Consider the following 18,680-nt stretch of genomic DNA (forward strand, 5'->3'; position numbering starts at 1 on the left):
AATTAATGTGCTTTTTGTAACTGCAAGAAGTACTCGGAATTCAGAGACAATGATTCTAAGTTTATTCATAAGATGACTCTTTGTATTTTCTTCTGACTTTGGGGACACTAAAGATCCATATTTTAGGTAGTCATAGAATATTCGGATGTTGGTGGAACTGTTGGGGGAGTAAGTGGCGACAGTACCGATGAGGTTGATAATCTTAAATTTGCAAAAATCAACTACCTTCTCTAGCAAAGCCTTGGCTTCTTAATGCTTGAAATTGAGCTTCTAAAATAGGTTTAGAGTTTAAGGGTTAGGTTGATAATATAGAATGAAAGGATTAGGCTGGTGATGTAGAGTAAAGGGGACAACTTTTGATATAGCTTCATGTAGAGTTTATAGGTCTTATATCTTCTTTATTAATGAAGTGTTTTGTTTCTTGAAGATCAATGACAGCGAAATGGAGAAAGATGGAGAAAAGGTGATTGGAGACGCCACTTCAAGGATGAGGTCCGAACTTTGAAGTCTAATTTCTCAAATGATCAAAGTTGGAAAAATACACACAGAAAGTCTCTATTTATAGTCTAAGTGTCATACAAAATTGGAGGAAAATTTGAATTTCTATTCAAATTTCACTTGAATTTGAATTTAAATTTGTTGAGCCAAATTTGAAGTCAAAATTTTACTAATTATGATGAGTGAATTTCCGCTATGTTTCAGCCACTCAGTGTGCTTAGATGTCATGAAACATGTAAAGCATGAAGGACATACACAAACAAACTATGACTCTGATTATATGATGTGACAATGGTGTGTAACAAGCAAATACTCACCTCCCCTTAGGCTGGTCCAAAATTTAATTGGATCGGACTTCTCCCAATTCAATTAAATTTCTCTCCTAACACACATCACATCAAATAGTGTACTTGATGCATGTGAACTTACAAAACTACCTCTAATACAAAAACTAGTTTAGGTGTCCTAAAATACAAGAGTTGAAAAATCCTACATTACTAAGGTATCCTCCCTACACCATGGAGTCCTAAATACAAAGTCTAAAAATAATGAAACCCTAATCTAATATGTACAAAGATAAGTGGGCTCCCATGGGCCCAAACTCTATACTAAAGCTCATAAAAACCCTAAGGCCTTCTCTTACCTCTCTGACCCAATATTTTTGGAGTTTTCTATCCAATGCCCTTGGGATAGGATTGCATCAGCTTTTTTACCACCAAGGGTATTTTTCTTGGGATCATGTGAGATAGGTAATTTTTGAATTATTTATCAAAAGGGGTAAGTCGTAATAGGTGTTATAACTTTTGAATTAGAAGTTGTAACATGTGTTATGACTTTAATTTTTTTTGTAACGGAAGTCGTATATAATTTTATGACTTCAATGTATTTTTTTTATTACTTCGAAGTCGTATCCTTTTTTTTATAAGTATTATGACTTCAAGGTTGTAATACCTATTTTTTTAATGATTATGACTTCGAAATCGTAAATATTATTTTTCACGCAATTTTTTTTATTTTACTTTGTTTTATTTTCAATTTTTTTAAAATTGTAAAAAAAATATATTTATTTTATTATTAAATAAATAATTTTAATTTTAGTTGCTATTAGTTTTATTTAATATGTTGTATATTTTTTATGGTTTTTTAATATGTTATATATTTTTTAATTTTTTATTATTTAAAATATATTATATTTTTTGATATTATTTTATTTAATATATTTTTGTATATTTAAAATTTAGATAATCTTTGAATGATGTTATGCAATTATTTTTTTAAAATTAAATATAAAGGTAACTTAATGACATTTAAGATATTTTTTTTGAATATTTGTTTTTATTTTAAATACTTAACTTTTAAAAACTAAAATTTGAAACCAAATATTAAAAAAATTGTTAATAATATTAAGTTATAATTTATGAAATAATATTATTTATTTTGTGTAAAGGAATTTACTATTAACAACACGTAATAATTTAGTAATAAAAGTAGTTGTTAAATTAAAAACAACATAATACATTAATGAACAATACAAATTAAAGAGAAACATAAAAAGTAAAAACTACATTAATCATCTACTTGTTTGTATGGATAGTTAGTACGGTTATGTCATTCACTTCTTCACAATTTCATTATGTGTACGAGTAGTGACCGAACTTCTCGATGTCTGTTGTCGTCGTTTCAAAGGATTAGACATAAAATGTGGATCTAAATATTGAGGTCATTTGTTTTCGCTTCCAAGGGAATGAAAGTGATGCTGATAAACTTTGAAAATGTTTTCCAACTTGTATACAAGGTCAACAAAATCATCATAATTTAAATTACAAAAAGCACACATTACAATCGCATGTCAGCAAGGAACTTGAAGTGCTTGAAATTATCCACAATCACACGACCATTCATTTAATTTAAAAGTGCATGTCATTGCTCGTTGACCAAGTTGCATGTTTACAATTCCTTGAACCTCAAACTTCCCGGTTTCAAATTTTAGTTTTTAAAATTTAAGTATTCAAAATAAAACAAATATACTAAAAAATATATTAAATGTCATTAAGTTACTTTTATATATCATTTTTAAAAAAATAATTTCATAAAATTATTGAAAAATTATCTAAATTTTAAATATACAAAAATATATTAAATAAAACAATATTAAAAAAATATAATATATTTTAAATAATAAAACATTATAAAAATATATAACATATTAAAAAATCATAAAAAGTATATAACATATTAAATAAAACTAATAACAATTAAAAGTAAAATTATTTATTTAATAATTAAATAAATATATTTCTTTAAAATTTAAAAAAATTGAAAACAAAACAAAGTAAAATAAAAAATAAATTGCATGAAAAAAATAATTGCGACTTCGAAGTCGTAATAATTATAAAAAAATGGGTATTACGACTTTGAAATCCTAATACTTGAAAAAAAAACTTTTACGACTTGAAAGTCATAAAAAAAAGTTACAACTTTGAAGTGGTAAAAAAAAGTTATACTTAATAATTCAAAAACGATCCCATGTAAAATACCGAGAGAGAAAAAAAATACCTTGTTGGTAAAAAAGCCAAAAGGGACCGGGTTTTTATTTTTTGGAATGTGTATTTGGATATTACATAGTATTGTTTTGCTAATGTAGATGATATCATCTACTCTCTTTCTTTTAACTTGTTTTTCCTAATCCCAAAACAAAATGTAAAATTAAACTCATGAGTTAATGTTAATAAACATAGATCTCTCCTCAGAATATGAATAGTACAAACTATTGCATGGCTGCATTATTTTGCGTATCCCATGCATGAGGCCCATCACCCTTCTCCAAATAAAGAAGACACTTACATATTAATATATATGGAATGATGAAAGACAGACCCATAAAACCTCTAACTTTGATCACCAATACCGAAAGTTGTACGGTATACTATGTTTGATAGAACAGCAGCAGCAGCAGCATTAGACACCGTCAAGTGATTTGGATATTGCAGTGGAAAAATCTGTTGATGATCTTGGAGGAGAAGACAGAAATGGTTTTGGTGGCATTTCCAAGGAATCCACACTACCTTCCAACATGTCAATGACTCTACTTATGGTAGGTCTATGAGAAGGAATTGTCTGAATGCACCACAAACCCACCATAGTCATTCTCTTTGCTATCTCATTTTCCTCACCGGACAATATCCCACCATCAAGTCCCAAATCATTGCCCTGCTCAAGCTTCTTATAAATAACCAATTGTGGGAAATATATCTCACTTGAACGACTAGCTTCAATGTCCATGTTCTTCTGCCCTCCAACCATTTCTAGCAGCATCATTCCATAGCTGTAAACATCAGACTTGTGTGAAACACCTCCAAAACTTTTACTGAACACTTCGGGAGCCACGTACCCTACTGTCCCTCTAGCATTTGACATTGAAATGATGCTTTCATCTCTTGTGCTGAGCTTAGCAAGTCCAAAATCCGATATCTTGGGGCGATAAACTTCGTCCAAAAGGATGTTATGTGGTTTAATGTCGAAATGCAGAATCCGAGTGTTGCATCCTTTGTGCAAGTACTCAAGTCCTTGAGCTATGCCTATTGCAATCTGGTGCAATCTCTCCAAGCTCAAGGATGGGGTAGTAGTTTTGCTTTCAGCTGATGCTTTCTTGTGAATGTACTTTTCAAGTGAACCATTGAACATGAACTCATAGATGAGAGCTTTTCTGCTTCCATCTAGACAAAATCCAAGGAGAGAGACAATGTTGACATGGGATGTTTTGCTTATGCTAGCAACCTCATTGATAAACTCTTCGCCATTCTCTTTTGACTCGTTCAGTATCTTCACTGCCACTGAGCAGCCATTCAGTAATTTTCCTTTGTATACAGAACCATAACCACCTTCTCCAAGTTTAATTTTCAAGGAGTCAGTCATTTTCTTGACATCAGAGAAACTGTATCTTTTTAGACCCATAGAACCTTGGCTTTCAAGGAAGGCTTCTATAACTCGATCATTCCTTTTTATCTTACCAACTTGTATTAACATAAATTTCCAAATCCTAGCTTTGTTACGGCATATGATGACAGCTATTAGAGGTAGTGCAAATCCAGTAGCAACGAAACCTGTTAGTTAGAAGAGTTAGGGGTCATTCAAGTTTATAGTAATTGTTTGCTAATGTGCACATCCATACCATACGTACGCTTGTAAACTCCCTGGGGAGTTTTATTTAATAACCAATCTTTAAAAAACAAAATTTGTACCTAAAACCAGCTTCAACACTCTGTTCTTCCTTTGACCTGCCATGAAAAAACATACATCATCACTGTTAAATTGCACGCTTTCAGAACTTTACATTCTCTATTGAACAATTGCAAGTATGACATTGCCATAAGAAAACAAATACCTGAAAAGTTGGCATCATGAAAAAGAAAAACAGTGGAATTTGATATTTTAATTTTAGAGTGTCCAGGAGCTGATGATTATCAGTTTGTACCCTTGCTAAATGTTTTATTATATTTATTGATTTCTACACCAATTCACATACACGATGAATAATTCTGTCCAAATGAACTACTAGAAATTAGCAAAGGGAGTGACCAGGATAGGCGACAGACATTTTCATTGAAAACAATGATGTAAAAAAATTACCGTATTATTAAGAAACACAATTATAACTATTATGTTTTAAAATGTTCAATCCATAATATAGCTAAATTCAGTGTTACAATTTTCAAATATAATCCCGTGATTGATTCTTGAACGTTATCTGATATCTACCTAAACCACACCAACACGTGGCCTACCATGACGCTGGAAGGCAATGGTTACTGAAAAGTCAACCATTGCGGAAAACAAGCAGAAAATGTTGCGTGTCAGTTAGTCATGCCATGCCATGCGTGCTCTTTAGCCAATGTCCTCTGTTTATTACCTGTTTTTTTCAATCGTCTTTAAACATAAAAAATACTACTTGATAGTTGTTGTTGTTATTATTATACACGGTTGTTAATGTTTATACTTGCACTTGCATACACATGCTGCACAAAGTATACTTTTTTAGGAAGAAATGGGGTTCCCGGTTAGCTGGATCTATCCAGGTCAACTTATGATGCTAGAAGTTGATGATGTGTGCCATAATATTTCTACTCATTTTAAGTAACAATTATTGCAATGAAGAACCCGTATATTCTAATCATGTCGATCTCTGTCTCATGACACACATGTCGAATTAATTTATTTCCCTCACTATACTAGACACTAAGAACTAAGAAGTCAACATTAACAGGAGAAAATTAATAAATTATTACTATAGTTTACAAACAGAACACAATGGTCCGAACCAGAAGAGTTTGTACTTTGTACACGAGACAGTTTTTATGTGCAAAGTCGAATTCATATTTCATAGATGGCTTTTATATACATACAGTGACGGTGGTCTCTTGTGGTATTAAATGCTATATGAAAAGAGCAATTGGATTTTTCTGAAGGATGATTTTAATGAAAAAAGCTGATGATGGATTTGACTCTCCTTCTACCACCTTTGAACTGATTTCCCGAACTCTCAACAAATCTCAATATTAATCTTCATTTCATTCAACACGTCATATCAAACCTATATATAATCTTGTTCAGTTCTTCATCACGTGCCACACTTAAATGAACAAGATAAGAAAGCAGGAAGAAGTGACACAGAATCTCCTTCATTATTTATCTTAACCTTTATCAAAAGTATGTATATAGAATGAGTTAAATAACTTGTGCATAAGGCCATAATGACAGAAACATATTCAATTTCAGAAATAAGAAAGAGAGAAAAGAAAACATACTTTTGTGAGTAGAGCAGACTGAAGCATGAGCTCCGGCGGAGCAATAACAAGAGAACTGAGGCGAATCATTCTCATTGGTTCCACATGTTCCTCCAGAATCCCTGCATGCAGTGCACTGAGAACTCAACTCTGCATCGTACCGCACATCAAACCCTTTCTCCAGCACCCCAAGTCCACTTTCCCAAACAACACCCTGGGAAACTTGCACCTGAAGACTAACCCCACAGTACTTGTGAAGGTCTGGGAACTGGTTCAGCTGAGTTCCATTGACCACATAGAAAACATGTTTACTAGTATCATTCTGGCACGTAAAAGTGTTTCCCACAACTGAATTAATCCCAGAAGGGCATTCGTAGAATACAATGACATTCTGAACGGAGGGGAGAAAAGTGAAGGGACTGACACTCAGAGAAGTGTTGGTGAAATTGGAAGAGCAGCGATCATAGACAAGGTCCGTTCTCACCATTCTCAAGGTGGAAGCCGTTTGGTTAATGTTTAGTACGTTGAATCTTTGGGAACCAACTTGAACCGAGGTGTTTTCATTGTGCATGCACGTTAGCTTGAACCCATTGCGGCCACAAAACTGAGGTCGGTTCCCTCCCCAGAAAGGATAGGATATGTTTCTCAGAGTTCCACAACTGAATGATATTTGGCTGCAAATAGAGTACGTGTGGTTTTGTAATTGAGAGTAGGATTGTGGCAAACTTGTTAAGAAGAAGAAAGCAAGTGTGAGTATGGATGCAAACAAGGAGGAACGAGTGTTCATCGTTGATGGAAAGCTTGTAGGGATTTTAATGGCGAAGTCTGCAGCCATGTTTTTTTGTTGAAAATTATATATATTATATGTGACTAGTAGGAACTGACAAGTGACAAGTTTCTTCACTTTCTTGGTTGCTTTAAGGAAATTAAGGCAAAACAACAAAGCACGCGGTTGTATTCACTATGAACAACTGTTCTATGTTGATTTGAAAATTCCACGCGATATGAGTCGTTTATATATAGTATTATATATATTAATATTTGAAACGAGGACGGATAAAATAATTTCAGTGGAAACAGAACACAAGTATCGATCATTTGACTTAATTAGAGAATCACAGCAGAACCTCTAGCACACGGGTGGGTAACTTTTTGGGGCATAGGCAATTTACCCGTGCATCACACGGGACAGAAAAAACAGGATATGTGCAACCTTGGAAAAATGACACTGTCATGTACCGTGAAAAATATCTAAAGAGTTCCAAACGGAGATTTCAGTCTTTTTCATTCTAAATATCGTTAAGAAAATATTCAACGTACACGTCCTTTTTTGGTGTAGAGAAAGAACAAGGAGAGATATAGAAAAGAAAAGAAAAAATAATTAATATGATAAATAATATAATAAAAATAAGAAATAAGAAAGAAATGAGATAAAAGAAAAAAAAATAATCACTTGATGATAATCTCATTACTTTATTTGAGGGAAAAAAGGATATAGGCAGAATTTACATTTCACCAGTATTTAATTAATTAATATCCATTGGACTAGATCTTGTGTAGACCTCGATTAACTATTGGATAATAAATAAATGGTTAAACATAAGTTTCATAAAGGTCATTTCATTTAGGATTAATTCAAGAAATTAAAAGGAACGACGGCTAAGGATAAACATTCAAGCCCAAAAAGTTAGGCCCAATAGCCGGATTAGGAAAAAGGATTTGTTATTGATCTCATTTTCATTGCTATCGGCTCCTAGCAATGGATTGATTTTTTTTTTCTTTCAAAAATATCCCTTTTGACGGAAACTTCATTCTACTGTAGAATTATACAATAGAATTATGTTTCTATTGTTTACCAAAGAAGTGTAAAAAATAAATAAATAATAAAAACACGATTATGTTATACAGTTGTATGAAGGAATCAAGTTTTTGTTATTCACATAGAGGGTGTGAAAAAATAAATAATGAAAGAGTAAACTATATTTGCAGCTCGAAAAAATGCATAATGAAAGAGTAAATTATATTCGCACCTCTTGTGTTTTTTTTTTTAAATTGCATCTGATATTCTTCTCGTTTTTTACATTATTTTTATCCTTCTTTTGTTAACATCGTTAACTAATATCAATTGAAATATGTGCTGAGGAAATTGTTCTGACATCTTTGTTACACTCGCACTTCCTATGTTTTTTTCAAATTGCATCCGATACCCCTCCCTTTTTTACATTACCTTTACTCATCTTCTTTTAATGTCATTAACTAATGTCAATTGAAATATGTGAGCACACGAAATTATCCTAGTTAAATACTCAATAACAGATTAACAATTGACCCTATGAATGAACCTTTCTTAATGCAATAACAATTTTTCTTTTAATACTTGACTTTTACTTCATTGTTGGCAACACTTGAAGAAGATACAGCTCTTTATTAGAACATTATATCAAACACCTAGCCATAAAAAATAAATATTTCAAAGAAATGAGTTAAAAACATAAATGCAGGAACAAAACACTAAAATTTAAAATAAATGACCATATTCAATCAATAGGCATTGCTGGGAACACGTCCAACAATAACGTAGCAACCAAACGACCAAACACACACAAAAAAATTGAACTAAAAAATAGAAGAAGAAGAAGAAGAAGAATGAAGAATGTTAACACATACGTACCAAGAAGGTGAATTCACATTCAACAATACATCCAATTAGAGAAAAAAGAAAAAGAGGAAAGAGTGTTAAAATATTTTCAGGTTGAAAATGATGTCATATCTTTTATGGAGTTAAGAGGAAGAAGATGAAGGTATTTTAGACATAAGTTTTCATTAAAAGTCATGTGATCAACATGTGTCTACTTTCTATTAAATTATTAAATGGTGTTTAAGAGAAATGAAGTTTGGGTATAATGTGAACTAAACAATTAAGGAAGTTTTGTAGGATGCAAAAAAGGAGGGGTGTTGGGTGCAATTTGGAAAAAACACAAGAGGTGCGAGTGTGAAAAAAAGATAAGATATTTTAGACATAAATTTTCATTAAAAGTCATATGATTAACATATATCTATTTTTTGTTAAATTATTAAACAATATTTAGGAGGGAAGAGATCTGGAAATAATGTGAATTAAACAATTAATTTTTTTATAGGATGAAAAAAAAAGAGTGTCAGGTGCAATGTAAAAAAAAGGGAAATGCAAGTATAATTTACTTATAATAAAAATATGATTTTGTTATACAATGAAAAAAAAATTATATTTTCAATAATTTTTGAGGGAGTGAAAAAAAATTATAATTTTATTGTATTTTCAAGGATGGAAGTGAGTAATTTTCAAGCATGACATTGTAAATAATAAAATGAAATGAAAATTAGAATTTTCCCTCACTAAGAGCTTTGGCCATTAGAGAGATAGAAAAGAGAGGATGAAAATAGAAAATAACTAAAGGATAAAAGTTAGTTAGGATAAAATAGATAAGAGTGGAACGTAATGAAGGATAAGACTGGTATAATTAGGGAATGAGTTTGAAAGTGATTAGGTAAGTGTTGCCCATTTAATAGACGGAGAAGTGAAGGAGATGTTCAAAACTGAATGGAAAAGAGTGAAGGATGCCATCACTTAGAAGAATGCAGAATAAAAGAGAAGGAAAAAAATAGTAAACACACAAGTTAGTTACATGAGTCACCATATAAGTCTTCAAATATATTGTTCCCAAATAATTCTTCAAAGATTTTTTGTTCGTAGTCATCAAAAGATTTTGTCACCAATTTAATCTCTCGAAGATTTAATTTGTCATTAAATTGGTCTCTCAAAAATTGGTTAAAAAGCTGCAGAGGAAATTGTAAATTTAAACCTCTAAATGAACTAACAAAAACTAAGATTTTTATGTATGGCTAAAAGAATAGGTATTATCAATCCAAGTCCCAAATACTCCCTTCCCTACGCTGTTCGTGTTATGTACTGAAATGATTAAAAGGCATTGGTGAATTACCTTTCAAAAGGGAAAATTGTTATATAAAAATTCTCCGGAGTTCTAGTAATCAGAAATTAAGAATCAATCAGAGCTACTAGTAGTGGTGCAAATATCCACTTGGGTTTTGGTAGGACTAAATATGAATGGCTTTGGTGGAATTTGCAACTGATCTATGCTTCCTTCTAACATTTCAACCACCTTACTCATAGCAGGCCTGTCAGATGGGATTGTTTGTATGCACCACAATCCCACAATAATCATTTTCTTACAAATTTCATTTTCATCTGTGGTCATACCTTCATCCCATGCTAAATTGCTTCCCAACTCAACATGCTTGTATATCCAATCAGGAAAATATGTCTCACTTGAATGACTTGCTTCAATACTGATACTTTGCCTTCCTCCGACCATTTCCAAAATCATCATTCCATAACTATAGACATCAGACTTATATGACACCCCTCCAAAGTTTCTGTTCCACACTTCTGGAGCTATATACCCAACTGTCCCTCTAGCACCATACATAGATATGATACTTTGTGTATTTGAGCAGAGCTTAGCCATCCCAAAATCAGAGATTTTGGGACAGAACTTTTTGTCCAAAAGGATGTTGCTTGGTTTTATGTCAAAATGTAATATCCGAGTGTTGCACCCTCTATGCAAGTACTCCAGTCCTTTAGCTATCCCTTCAGCAATGTGGTGTAATCTTTCCCAACTCAAAGGTGGATTGGTTTCCAAATTCTTGTTGTGTATAAACTTTTCAAGGGATCCATTGGGCATGTAATCGTAGACAAGTGCTTTCTTCTGGCCTTCAAGACAAAAACCAAGGAGATTAACAATATTTACATGGGACGTTCTACTGATGCTTATAACTTCGTTCATAAATTCTTCCCCGTTCCCTTTGGAAGCATTCAGTACCTTCACTGCCACAGGAGAGTTGTTGCTTAGATTTCCTTTATATACTTGACCATAGCCACCTTGTCCCAGTTTGGATTGAAAAGAATTGGTCATTTTCTTTATCTCTGAATATGAATATCTTTTTATGGGAAGAGGTCCATTACTTCTTATGAGGGCCTCAATGTCTTGATGAATCTTTTTGACCTTCCGGATTTCTGACACAATTGGTGATAATTTTCGTCTAAAACTGTAAACTAGGATGCATATCAGCAGTGCACCAATTCCTCCACCTATTATTAAACCTGTAAGCAAAAATAGAAGGTAATTCAGCTATTGTAATCCTTGACATGAAGGTTCTGAAATTGATGATGTTTATATGCTATGATTTATTTTAACTTATAGATTCCTTGAGATAAATGATAACAAACCACATAAATAATTCGCTCTTCAATATAAACCAGAACTAGTAACTACAGATGAGTCATCTTATCAGTAATTTAAAACGTAGGTTGTCTTGGTACTTTATTTTGTTTTATTGCAACCACAAGTTCCATTTTGAGTACAACTTAGAATATTGCAAATGCACAAAACCAGGCATAGAAAAAGCTACACATGCATGGACATACATAGACGTTAAACTCTACTAACAATCACGTTAACCAAGAAATATAATTCAAGACATAAATTATACCTATAATTAACCTTGACAAACCGGTTCTGCTTCCCCCTCCCCCTGTTATTAAAACAGAACATAATCAGTCAAATAATAAAACACAGTGATAGTCTTGTAGTAATTTGTCAAACATATATACCTTGACATGTATTGCTTTTTGTGGTGCCATCCTTGCAAAAGCACAGCGTCTCCTTCCTGGTGTTACTGTAACCACAAGTTCCATTACTAGCCTCGCACTCGGCGCAATTCGTAGTTGTTTGCCAATCAAGCAAGAAGCCTTCATTCATGGCCCCAGCAAACTCGTTGATCAAGCCGCCATCATCATGACTTGTGATCTGATCCTTCAACACTGCCACCACAACTTTTTCCTGACAGTCGAAACCTTCGGTCTCGTTCCCCATCAGAAACACAAAAGACCGGTTTGCCCCAGAACTTAGACACTCGATAGGAGGCACACCAGAAGAAGGGTAGTGAGTGCAGTTGTAGTAAAAGTTGAGGTTTGAGTTCAAAGGGGAGTGAGAGAGTGGTAGGTTGCCCAAGGGAAAGCTGTGAAGTGCCCTTGGACAAGTTATGTTTGCAGTGTCAAAATCAACGAGCTTAAGTATATGGTTTGCATAGTCTATGTCTTTTACGTAATAGTATTTACCTGGGGGTGGAGAAAAAATAGCGTTGCCATTGTCATCACAAAAAAGCCCAAGTTCTTGGTAACCGCAATATTGATCAGGAAGGGAACCTTGGGAAAACCAAAATGGGTAACTGATCTTAGGTCCATTTTTGCAGCTGTTAGTAGGACAGGATGATGTGTTGTTGTGGCTTCCGGAGGTAGTATTAGTAGTGAAAAAAAGAAAAAAGGCAAAAAAAAATGCAAATTTGAACATTGATCAGGAACAAGTTTGGAGATATAATCAATTCTGTGTTTTGAAGAAGAAAAGGGCGAGTTTCAATTTATATGTGACGATTATGAGAATTTCCAACCTTTTGGGTAGGAAGGAAATTTCTCGCAGCCACCAAAGGGGAAATTAAACACGTTACGTGAAAGACACGATACAGGGCAGAGATTGGTCCATGACTTTAATGTTCGTAAAGGAGAAGGAGGAGAAATCCTTGTCATGTTTCGTATTTCTCCAGTTCTAATGTTCGCATTCACATTCAATGGCATGTCTTCATATTGACTAAAGATATAGTATATACAGCTGTTCTACATATGGTTTGCTACAGAATTATATATGGCTGACTTTAATGACGTATAAATTATCAAACAATGACTTTAGTTTTGTGCATTCCATTTCTACGTATCCTTCTAAAAGTAAAAGTTTTGCTCAAATTTCCACATTAAGTTGTTATCATGTGTTGCTGATGTCGCGTATTCACTTGTAAGTTACTGTATTAACAATTTCTTCTTTATGTTCTGCAACTGCCTTTCCTTCAAAATCACTGAGAAAAATTTTCATTAACCACAATTTTCTTTGGATCAATTTTCATTTGTTACTTTTTTTTACAAAAGTTTAGGTGAGTTTGATTCGAATGACTCATGAAGATCAAAACATGTTTTAAGGTTCGACATACTTATAGATCATTCACCCATAAGATTTTCACATTGGTGGGATTTGAATATCCTTATGAGATATGAGTATGATCCTTTGACAATTTCCATTTGTTGTTATGTGTGAATAAAATCCTCCCACAACATTTGCAAGCTAAAAGTAGAAAGGGACAAGACGCAAATCAAAACCCAAAAATGCATAAAAGTATAATCAAAGGATTGGACCATTCATCATTAATGTTTCATGATTGCTGAAATTATGGTAGCAACATTGGCACAGTAAAGGCAGGTTGCGTTTTTTGCATAAAGAGCCATCCCTCATCTTTGCACAGATCCTTGAAATGTGCCTCATAATTCGTTACGCCTAACTAGAAAGAGAGAAAGAAAAACCTAATATTGTCTCAATCTGACAATTTATTTATTCTTACATGAGTTTACAATAATTCATACATATTATTTAATAAATTTTTTAACCAATTGATTTAACTCTTTTGACAAAAACTAGTTAGTGTAACTAATAATAAGAGTGGTAACAATATTTCAAGCGGGAGACTATTAGTATTAGCTACCAAATGTAACTTTTAAAAAGACTTCTTTGGAATTGGATCAATTTCATTTGTTGTGATGTGTGAATAGATAGTCCCAGAACATGAACATTTGCAAGCTAAAAGCAGAATGAGACTCTTAAATCAAATCATAAACAAAAAATGCATACAGTATAATCAAAGGATTGCATCATTTATCTTATCACTATTTATAAAGCATCATTCTGTTTCGTGATAGCTGAAATTATAAAACATAGCAACATTAGCCCAGCAAAGGCAGGTTGCATATTTTGCAGAAGAGCCAGGCCTCATCTTTGCACATATCCTTGAAATGGGCCTCATAATAAACTACGCCTAACCAGAAAGAAAAGAAAGCCCAATATAAGCCAAGGCAGGCTGGACACAGTTTATGTAATGGGCCAACAAGACTTCACACACTAAGTCACTGAACCTAATTTGATTCTTCAACTGTTAATTCGTATTTACAGCTGAAAGTCAAAGTACTAAATAATTTTCCTAATGCCACCTTGCGGCAGCATCAACTGAGGGGGTTATGTCACTGTCCGATTGTGAATCTGAGAAGCTGTAAGGTATGCCGCCATTCACGAATGATGTTGTGCCAAATGTTCCATTCACTTGCCAGTCGCTGCATCCCATTTGTGCATTATGGGTTGGTACATAGTTACCAACTTCGGCAGATTTATCACCAAAGTAGTCATTCTGATCATATGCTATTAGTGATGCCTGATGATTGTTTGGAAATTCCTCCAAGGTTTCACCTATAGAGTTTGATTCATATAAATTAATTACTGCCACTGAATGAAATATGTTAATGTCACGGTGAATTTTAAAGTGAAAGGATTTGTGATTGTAAAATAATTTTGCTACACATTGATTAACTAGAACATACCTTGGGTTAACAGAGCCGCATCAATTTCTTCCAAGTCATTCCATCTAGCATATGCTTCTCTCACCAATTTTTCCATATAGCTCTGCATATAATGAATTATTGGATCAAAATCTACACATATATAGTAAAGTTAAATCTAATGTGAGGAAATTTTGAGTATAAAGTTACCCTAGTCATGTTGCTTAGCTCTCTGCCAGGAAAAGTTTGGCCGTTGATATCAGCTCTAACCAACTGGCATATGGAATTCAGAAAGACGGTAAAATTATGCCCACGGTACGCGTAGTATTTGTTGCCCTTCTCGCAAGTCTTTGCATGCTTGATTGTCACATCCCACATTTTATCTGACATCCCAACGCCCAAAATCTGATTGCAAAACCATACAAATTAATAAAGACCTTATTTATCCATATGATAATTACCAATCTTAAGTTTATTTTATATCTCTCCCTATTTATTTCCTTTATAATAATCATTATGTGTATACACTTGGCGTGAATCTTTTTTAATAGTTCATCCTTTTATTTTCCTTATGTTAGAATGGGCTTTAAAATACCGAAATATATCCTAAAATTAAAGTGGCCAAAAGATTATATAGATTAGAATTGATATTTGCATCATAGATAATTACATATGGACACATGAATAGATAATATCCATTGATTAACATCAATTAAATTTATATAAATATATTCCTCTTTTAGGAAATCAGTGAATGAGAAATGAATGAAATTTTATATTATTCTCCTTTTATCTTGTTTATTGTTTTCTTTATAATCTTTAATGGTGTTTTCTTAGGAGTATAGTAACATATATAGTTTCTGTCCTCTATCACCTTTCCTGTTTTTTCGTGACTTAATACAAAGAATTGAGTAATAAAAATATAAAGATATATACCTTTTTGAGCCTATGGAAATCAACAAAGTATAACTTGAGGAAGTCTTGAACGCTGTTTATCCCCTCTTTGGACAATTTTTTGTGGAAAGCTCCGTCTTTACCAATCTTCTCTAGGCGCCACACTTCGTCGTTGAGCATAGGTGGGTGATGTTTCTTGTACACTTCAAATGCATGAACAAAAAATATATAAATATTCTATTTAGGACAACAACAAAAATTACAACATTAATAGTAAACTTTCATATCCACCAAATTTTAGATGTCATGAATTAAAAAAAAAAAAACTAAAAAATTCATCAATATTTTGTTTTTTATTTGAATGAAGGACCACTAGGTACGTGCTTGACCCTGTCTTTGAAACCATTGACCCAGGACCCTCCCCAAACCAGCAGATTGCCAAAACCGGAGTAGAAGTTGGTATAAATTGCAATGAAAAAGAAAATGTAAGACCTTGTACGCGTCATTTTGTCAATAGGTGAAAGTTTTATTATGAGGGTTTTCTTAAATTCACACTATGTATTATAATATTACTTTGGTGGAAGGACCACGGTTCATGGTTAAGCCTCTATCGGTGCTAAGCAAAGCTCTCAATTACCTGTATGTTTGACCACCAATCACTTTCCAGACATCATAAAAAAAAATGACTAAAACAAAAGAAAACAAACAAATTAATTAAAAGGGATCAATATTGCTTGCGGGAAAGGGTGAAAATGAAATGCCCCTATCTTGTAGAAGTTGTGGCCAATGTACTTTTCCACTACTGTAAAGTACGAGACATTGATCTTAATAAATTTGAAGTCACAATCTCCTAAGAAATTTAATATAAAATGGTAACTAATTTTACAACAAGGCTTTAATGTAATTTTTTTGGACTGTTCCAATCTTAAACAGATTATAAACGATTTATAGAAAAAAATTCCAAAAGATGATGCTTAAACATGCGAGAAATTTTTTTTACCACGGTATATTTTCACTTTAAATTTTCTAGACATAAAAATCAATTTCTACGTAGTAAATTATTCCAGAAACAAAGGCGTTAAAATTTTATTAAGGTGAAAATATGTTGGTCATTACTCTTTCAAATTTTCTCTTTATAAATCAGTAACTCATCACTTGGACATATTAATTTATCCCCCACCAACCATTTTATTTTCTCCTTTTTCTTCCCGGATTCACATGGCGCGCATGCAACTTGGATTAAATTGAAATAGCATTAATTGGCACTAACTGATAATATTGTATAGGCGTTAGGTGTATATTCTGCAGTGATTCACTGACGCAACAATATTAGACTAAATAGGTTGACTGGACCTACTTTTCTTTCTAGAGAAGAGAGAAGCCTTCTTCAAATCATTATTTTGACAGTAATATAAGTTTTTTAACATATATATGAGAGATGAAAAGAGAAGATTGATATAAAAGGAAATGAAACACTTACATTCACCACGGTGATCCTTAACAACAAATGGCTCAGTGATTCCTTCACGAATTCGAACAGTTTGATTACTCCCAGGAGCCACCCTAACTGCAACTCTGAACTTCCTGCTTCGTATCCAACTAGAGTTATCAGTGAACTCAATCTCTTCAATTAGTGCAATCCCATCTCTCATGGTGAGATTCAATTCTCCAGTGAGCAATGGCCTCTTCCCAGTTCTCTCCTTCACTATGTGGTTGTTGAACTCCTCACTCGTCCATGAATATTCTTCCTTGTTGTTGTTGGGAGCTGGAAAATCCCCATCAAGCACCACTATCTCTAGCTTTATCGGGTGGCCCAGACTAGTGGGAACCGCTACTACTTCACCGCCACTTTTGTCAACCAGAATCACGTGGATGGAATTCCCATCTATGTCCACTATTCTGCTTCCCGTGAATATAGGGACCGATAGCTTCTTGCTGAACACCAGTTCATACTTTGATTCTTGCTCCATTGATGCTGCTTCTATCCTCAACGAAGGGGACCTACTTAATATTGAACGTGGCACACTAAAATGCCTCATCACTCTCTCCATCTCTTCATTCACCTGATCATCGATCACAAAAAATCAATAATAATGTTTATTTGGTTAATTAAGTTTACTACTTTTGATCATCACTTACCACTCTTCTAAGCAAGGGCTCCAAGCCTGAGAAAAGGTTCTGCAAGTTTTTCACCATCACCACTTCTCCTATTACCCTGTGTCAAGAAGATTGAAACATTGGTTTAATTAATTTATAACAGGATACGATGAAATGAAAATATATAACTTAATTGATGAAGCTAGCAATTGAGTGAAATGGTTAAACAGAACATACGAAGCAAAAGAAGGTCTTGGTGTAGTTCTCATCCGTTTATCGCCTGGTGGCTTATTATTGTTGTCTTGATCAGAATCATCAAAAAATCGTTTCGCCGCCATTTGATTGATTTTTGGGGGACCAGCTGGGAATATTATGAAAGAGGGTGATCGATCGATATCTTAATGAGGATCAGTAGGAGAAGGTGATTTTGCATTTTATACCAGAAATGAAAGAAGGTTCTTGGAATTTCGGAGGAAATATCCAAGCAACTAGGATGTTATAACCAAGAAGCCGTATCCTATATATGATGTAAAAGACTTAGACGTCAACACCCATCCAAAGTCAACCCGCCAAATCTTTATCGTTCACTCCGCGGTGATAAAAGCTATGTTGGACCCACAATTAAATCAAGCCAACAAAAAATTACATCTAGTACTGTACGGATTATGATTAAAAAAGCTTTTCGTATATTCGTAATATCCAACATTTTCACTATTTGGAACATTTTACTTCAAGAAAAAAAAAAAACACACCTCATTCTTATAAACATTTTCTATTATTCAGTTTTATAATTTACTTTTTCTTTATTTATTCCCTCAACGTCTCTCATCTTATTCGAAACTCTCTTTTTTTCTTGCTTTCTTCTAGTTATAAAAAAAAAAATTCTCAAACTACGTACGTATGACATCATTTAAAGACAA

General features: G+C 33.2%; 3 protein-coding genes across 3 annotated transcripts; all 3 read right to left on the bottom strand.

Annotated features, from left to right (window-relative positions):
• Positions 1-3,174: 3,174 nt before the first annotated feature.
• LOC100781427 (LEAF RUST 10 DISEASE-RESISTANCE LOCUS RECEPTOR-LIKE PROTEIN KINASE-like 2.1) lies at positions 3,175-7,189 on the bottom strand. The gene is made up of 3 exons (XM_003532465.5): positions 6,303-7,189; positions 4,740-4,775; positions 3,175-4,601 (listed from the first exon to the last, which is right to left on the bottom strand). Exons 1-3 carry the CDS (start codon positions 7,114-7,116, stop codon positions 3,457-3,459), a joined length of 1,995 nt encoding a protein of 664 aa, XP_003532513.1. The 5' UTR covers positions 7,117-7,189; the 3' UTR covers positions 3,175-3,456.
• Positions 7,190-10,130: 2,941 nt separating this feature from the next.
• Positions 10,131-12,754, bottom strand: LOC100781977 (LEAF RUST 10 DISEASE-RESISTANCE LOCUS RECEPTOR-LIKE PROTEIN KINASE-like 2.1). The gene is made up of 3 exons (XM_006584805.4): positions 11,953-12,754; positions 11,832-11,873; positions 10,131-11,442 (listed from the first exon to the last, which is right to left on the bottom strand). Exons 1-3 carry the CDS (start codon positions 12,689-12,691, stop codon positions 10,325-10,327), a joined length of 1,899 nt encoding a protein of 632 aa, XP_006584868.1. The 5' UTR covers positions 12,692-12,754; the 3' UTR covers positions 10,131-10,324.
• A 1,321-nt stretch (positions 12,755-14,075) lies between these two features.
• Positions 14,076-18,250, bottom strand: LOC100788183 (protein SAR DEFICIENT 1). Its single transcript, XM_003530758.5, has 7 exons — positions 17,998-18,250; positions 17,803-17,878; positions 17,144-17,726; positions 15,706-15,866; positions 14,980-15,174; positions 14,812-14,893; positions 14,076-14,680 (listed from the first exon to the last, which is right to left on the bottom strand). The coding sequence occupies exons 1-7, from the start codon at positions 18,096-18,098 to the stop codon at positions 14,418-14,420; spliced, it is 1,461 nt and encodes a 486-aa protein (XP_003530806.1). The 5' UTR covers positions 18,099-18,250; the 3' UTR covers positions 14,076-14,417.
• Positions 18,251-18,680: the final 430 nt, after the last annotated feature.

Source organism: Glycine max, chromosome 8, assembly GCF_000004515.6.
Source record: "Glycine max cultivar Williams 82 chromosome 8, Glycine_max_v4.0, whole genome shotgun sequence".
Taxonomy (NCBI): Eukaryota; Viridiplantae; Streptophyta; class Magnoliopsida; order Fabales; family Fabaceae; genus Glycine; species Glycine max.

Excerpts from the sequence above, each read along its gene's own strand:
- LOC100781977 (XM_006584805.4), bottom strand. The coding sequence starts at position 12,691 with ATGTTCAAATTTGCATTTTTTTTTGCCTTTTTTCTTTTTTTCACTACT. Across the intron at positions 11,874-11,952 it reads AAAAAGCAATACATGTCAAG|GGGGAGGGGGAAGCAGAACC; the intron begins GTATATATGTTT and ends TTTTAATAACAG. Across the intron at positions 11,443-11,831 it reads TTTGTCAAGGTTAATTATAG|GTTTAATAATAGGTGGAGGA; the intron begins GTATAATTTATG and ends TTTTGCTTACAG.
- LOC100788183 (XM_003530758.5), bottom strand. The coding sequence starts at position 18,098 with ATGGCGGCGAAACGATTTTTTGATGATTCTGATCAAGACAACAATAAT. Across the intron at positions 15,867-17,143 it reads TAAGGATCACCGTGGTGAAT|TGTACAAGAAACATCACCCA; the intron begins GTAAGTGTTTCA and ends ATGCATTTGAAG. Across the intron at positions 15,175-15,705 it reads ATTTCCATAGGCTCAAAAAG|ATTTTGGGCGTTGGGATGTC; the intron begins GTATATATCTTT and ends TTTTGCAATCAG.
- LOC100781427 (XM_003532465.5), bottom strand. The coding sequence starts at position 7,116 with ATGGCTGCAGACTTCGCCATTAAAATCCCTACAAGCTTTCCATCAACG. Across the intron at positions 4,776-6,302 it reads AGTCTGCTCTACTCACAAAA|GTCAAAGGAAGAACAGAGTG; the intron begins GTATGTTTTCTT and ends TTTTCATGGCAG. Across the intron at positions 4,602-4,739 it reads AGTGTTGAAGCTGGTTTTAG|GTTTCGTTGCTACTGGATTT; the intron begins GTACAAATTTTG and ends TCTAACTAACAG.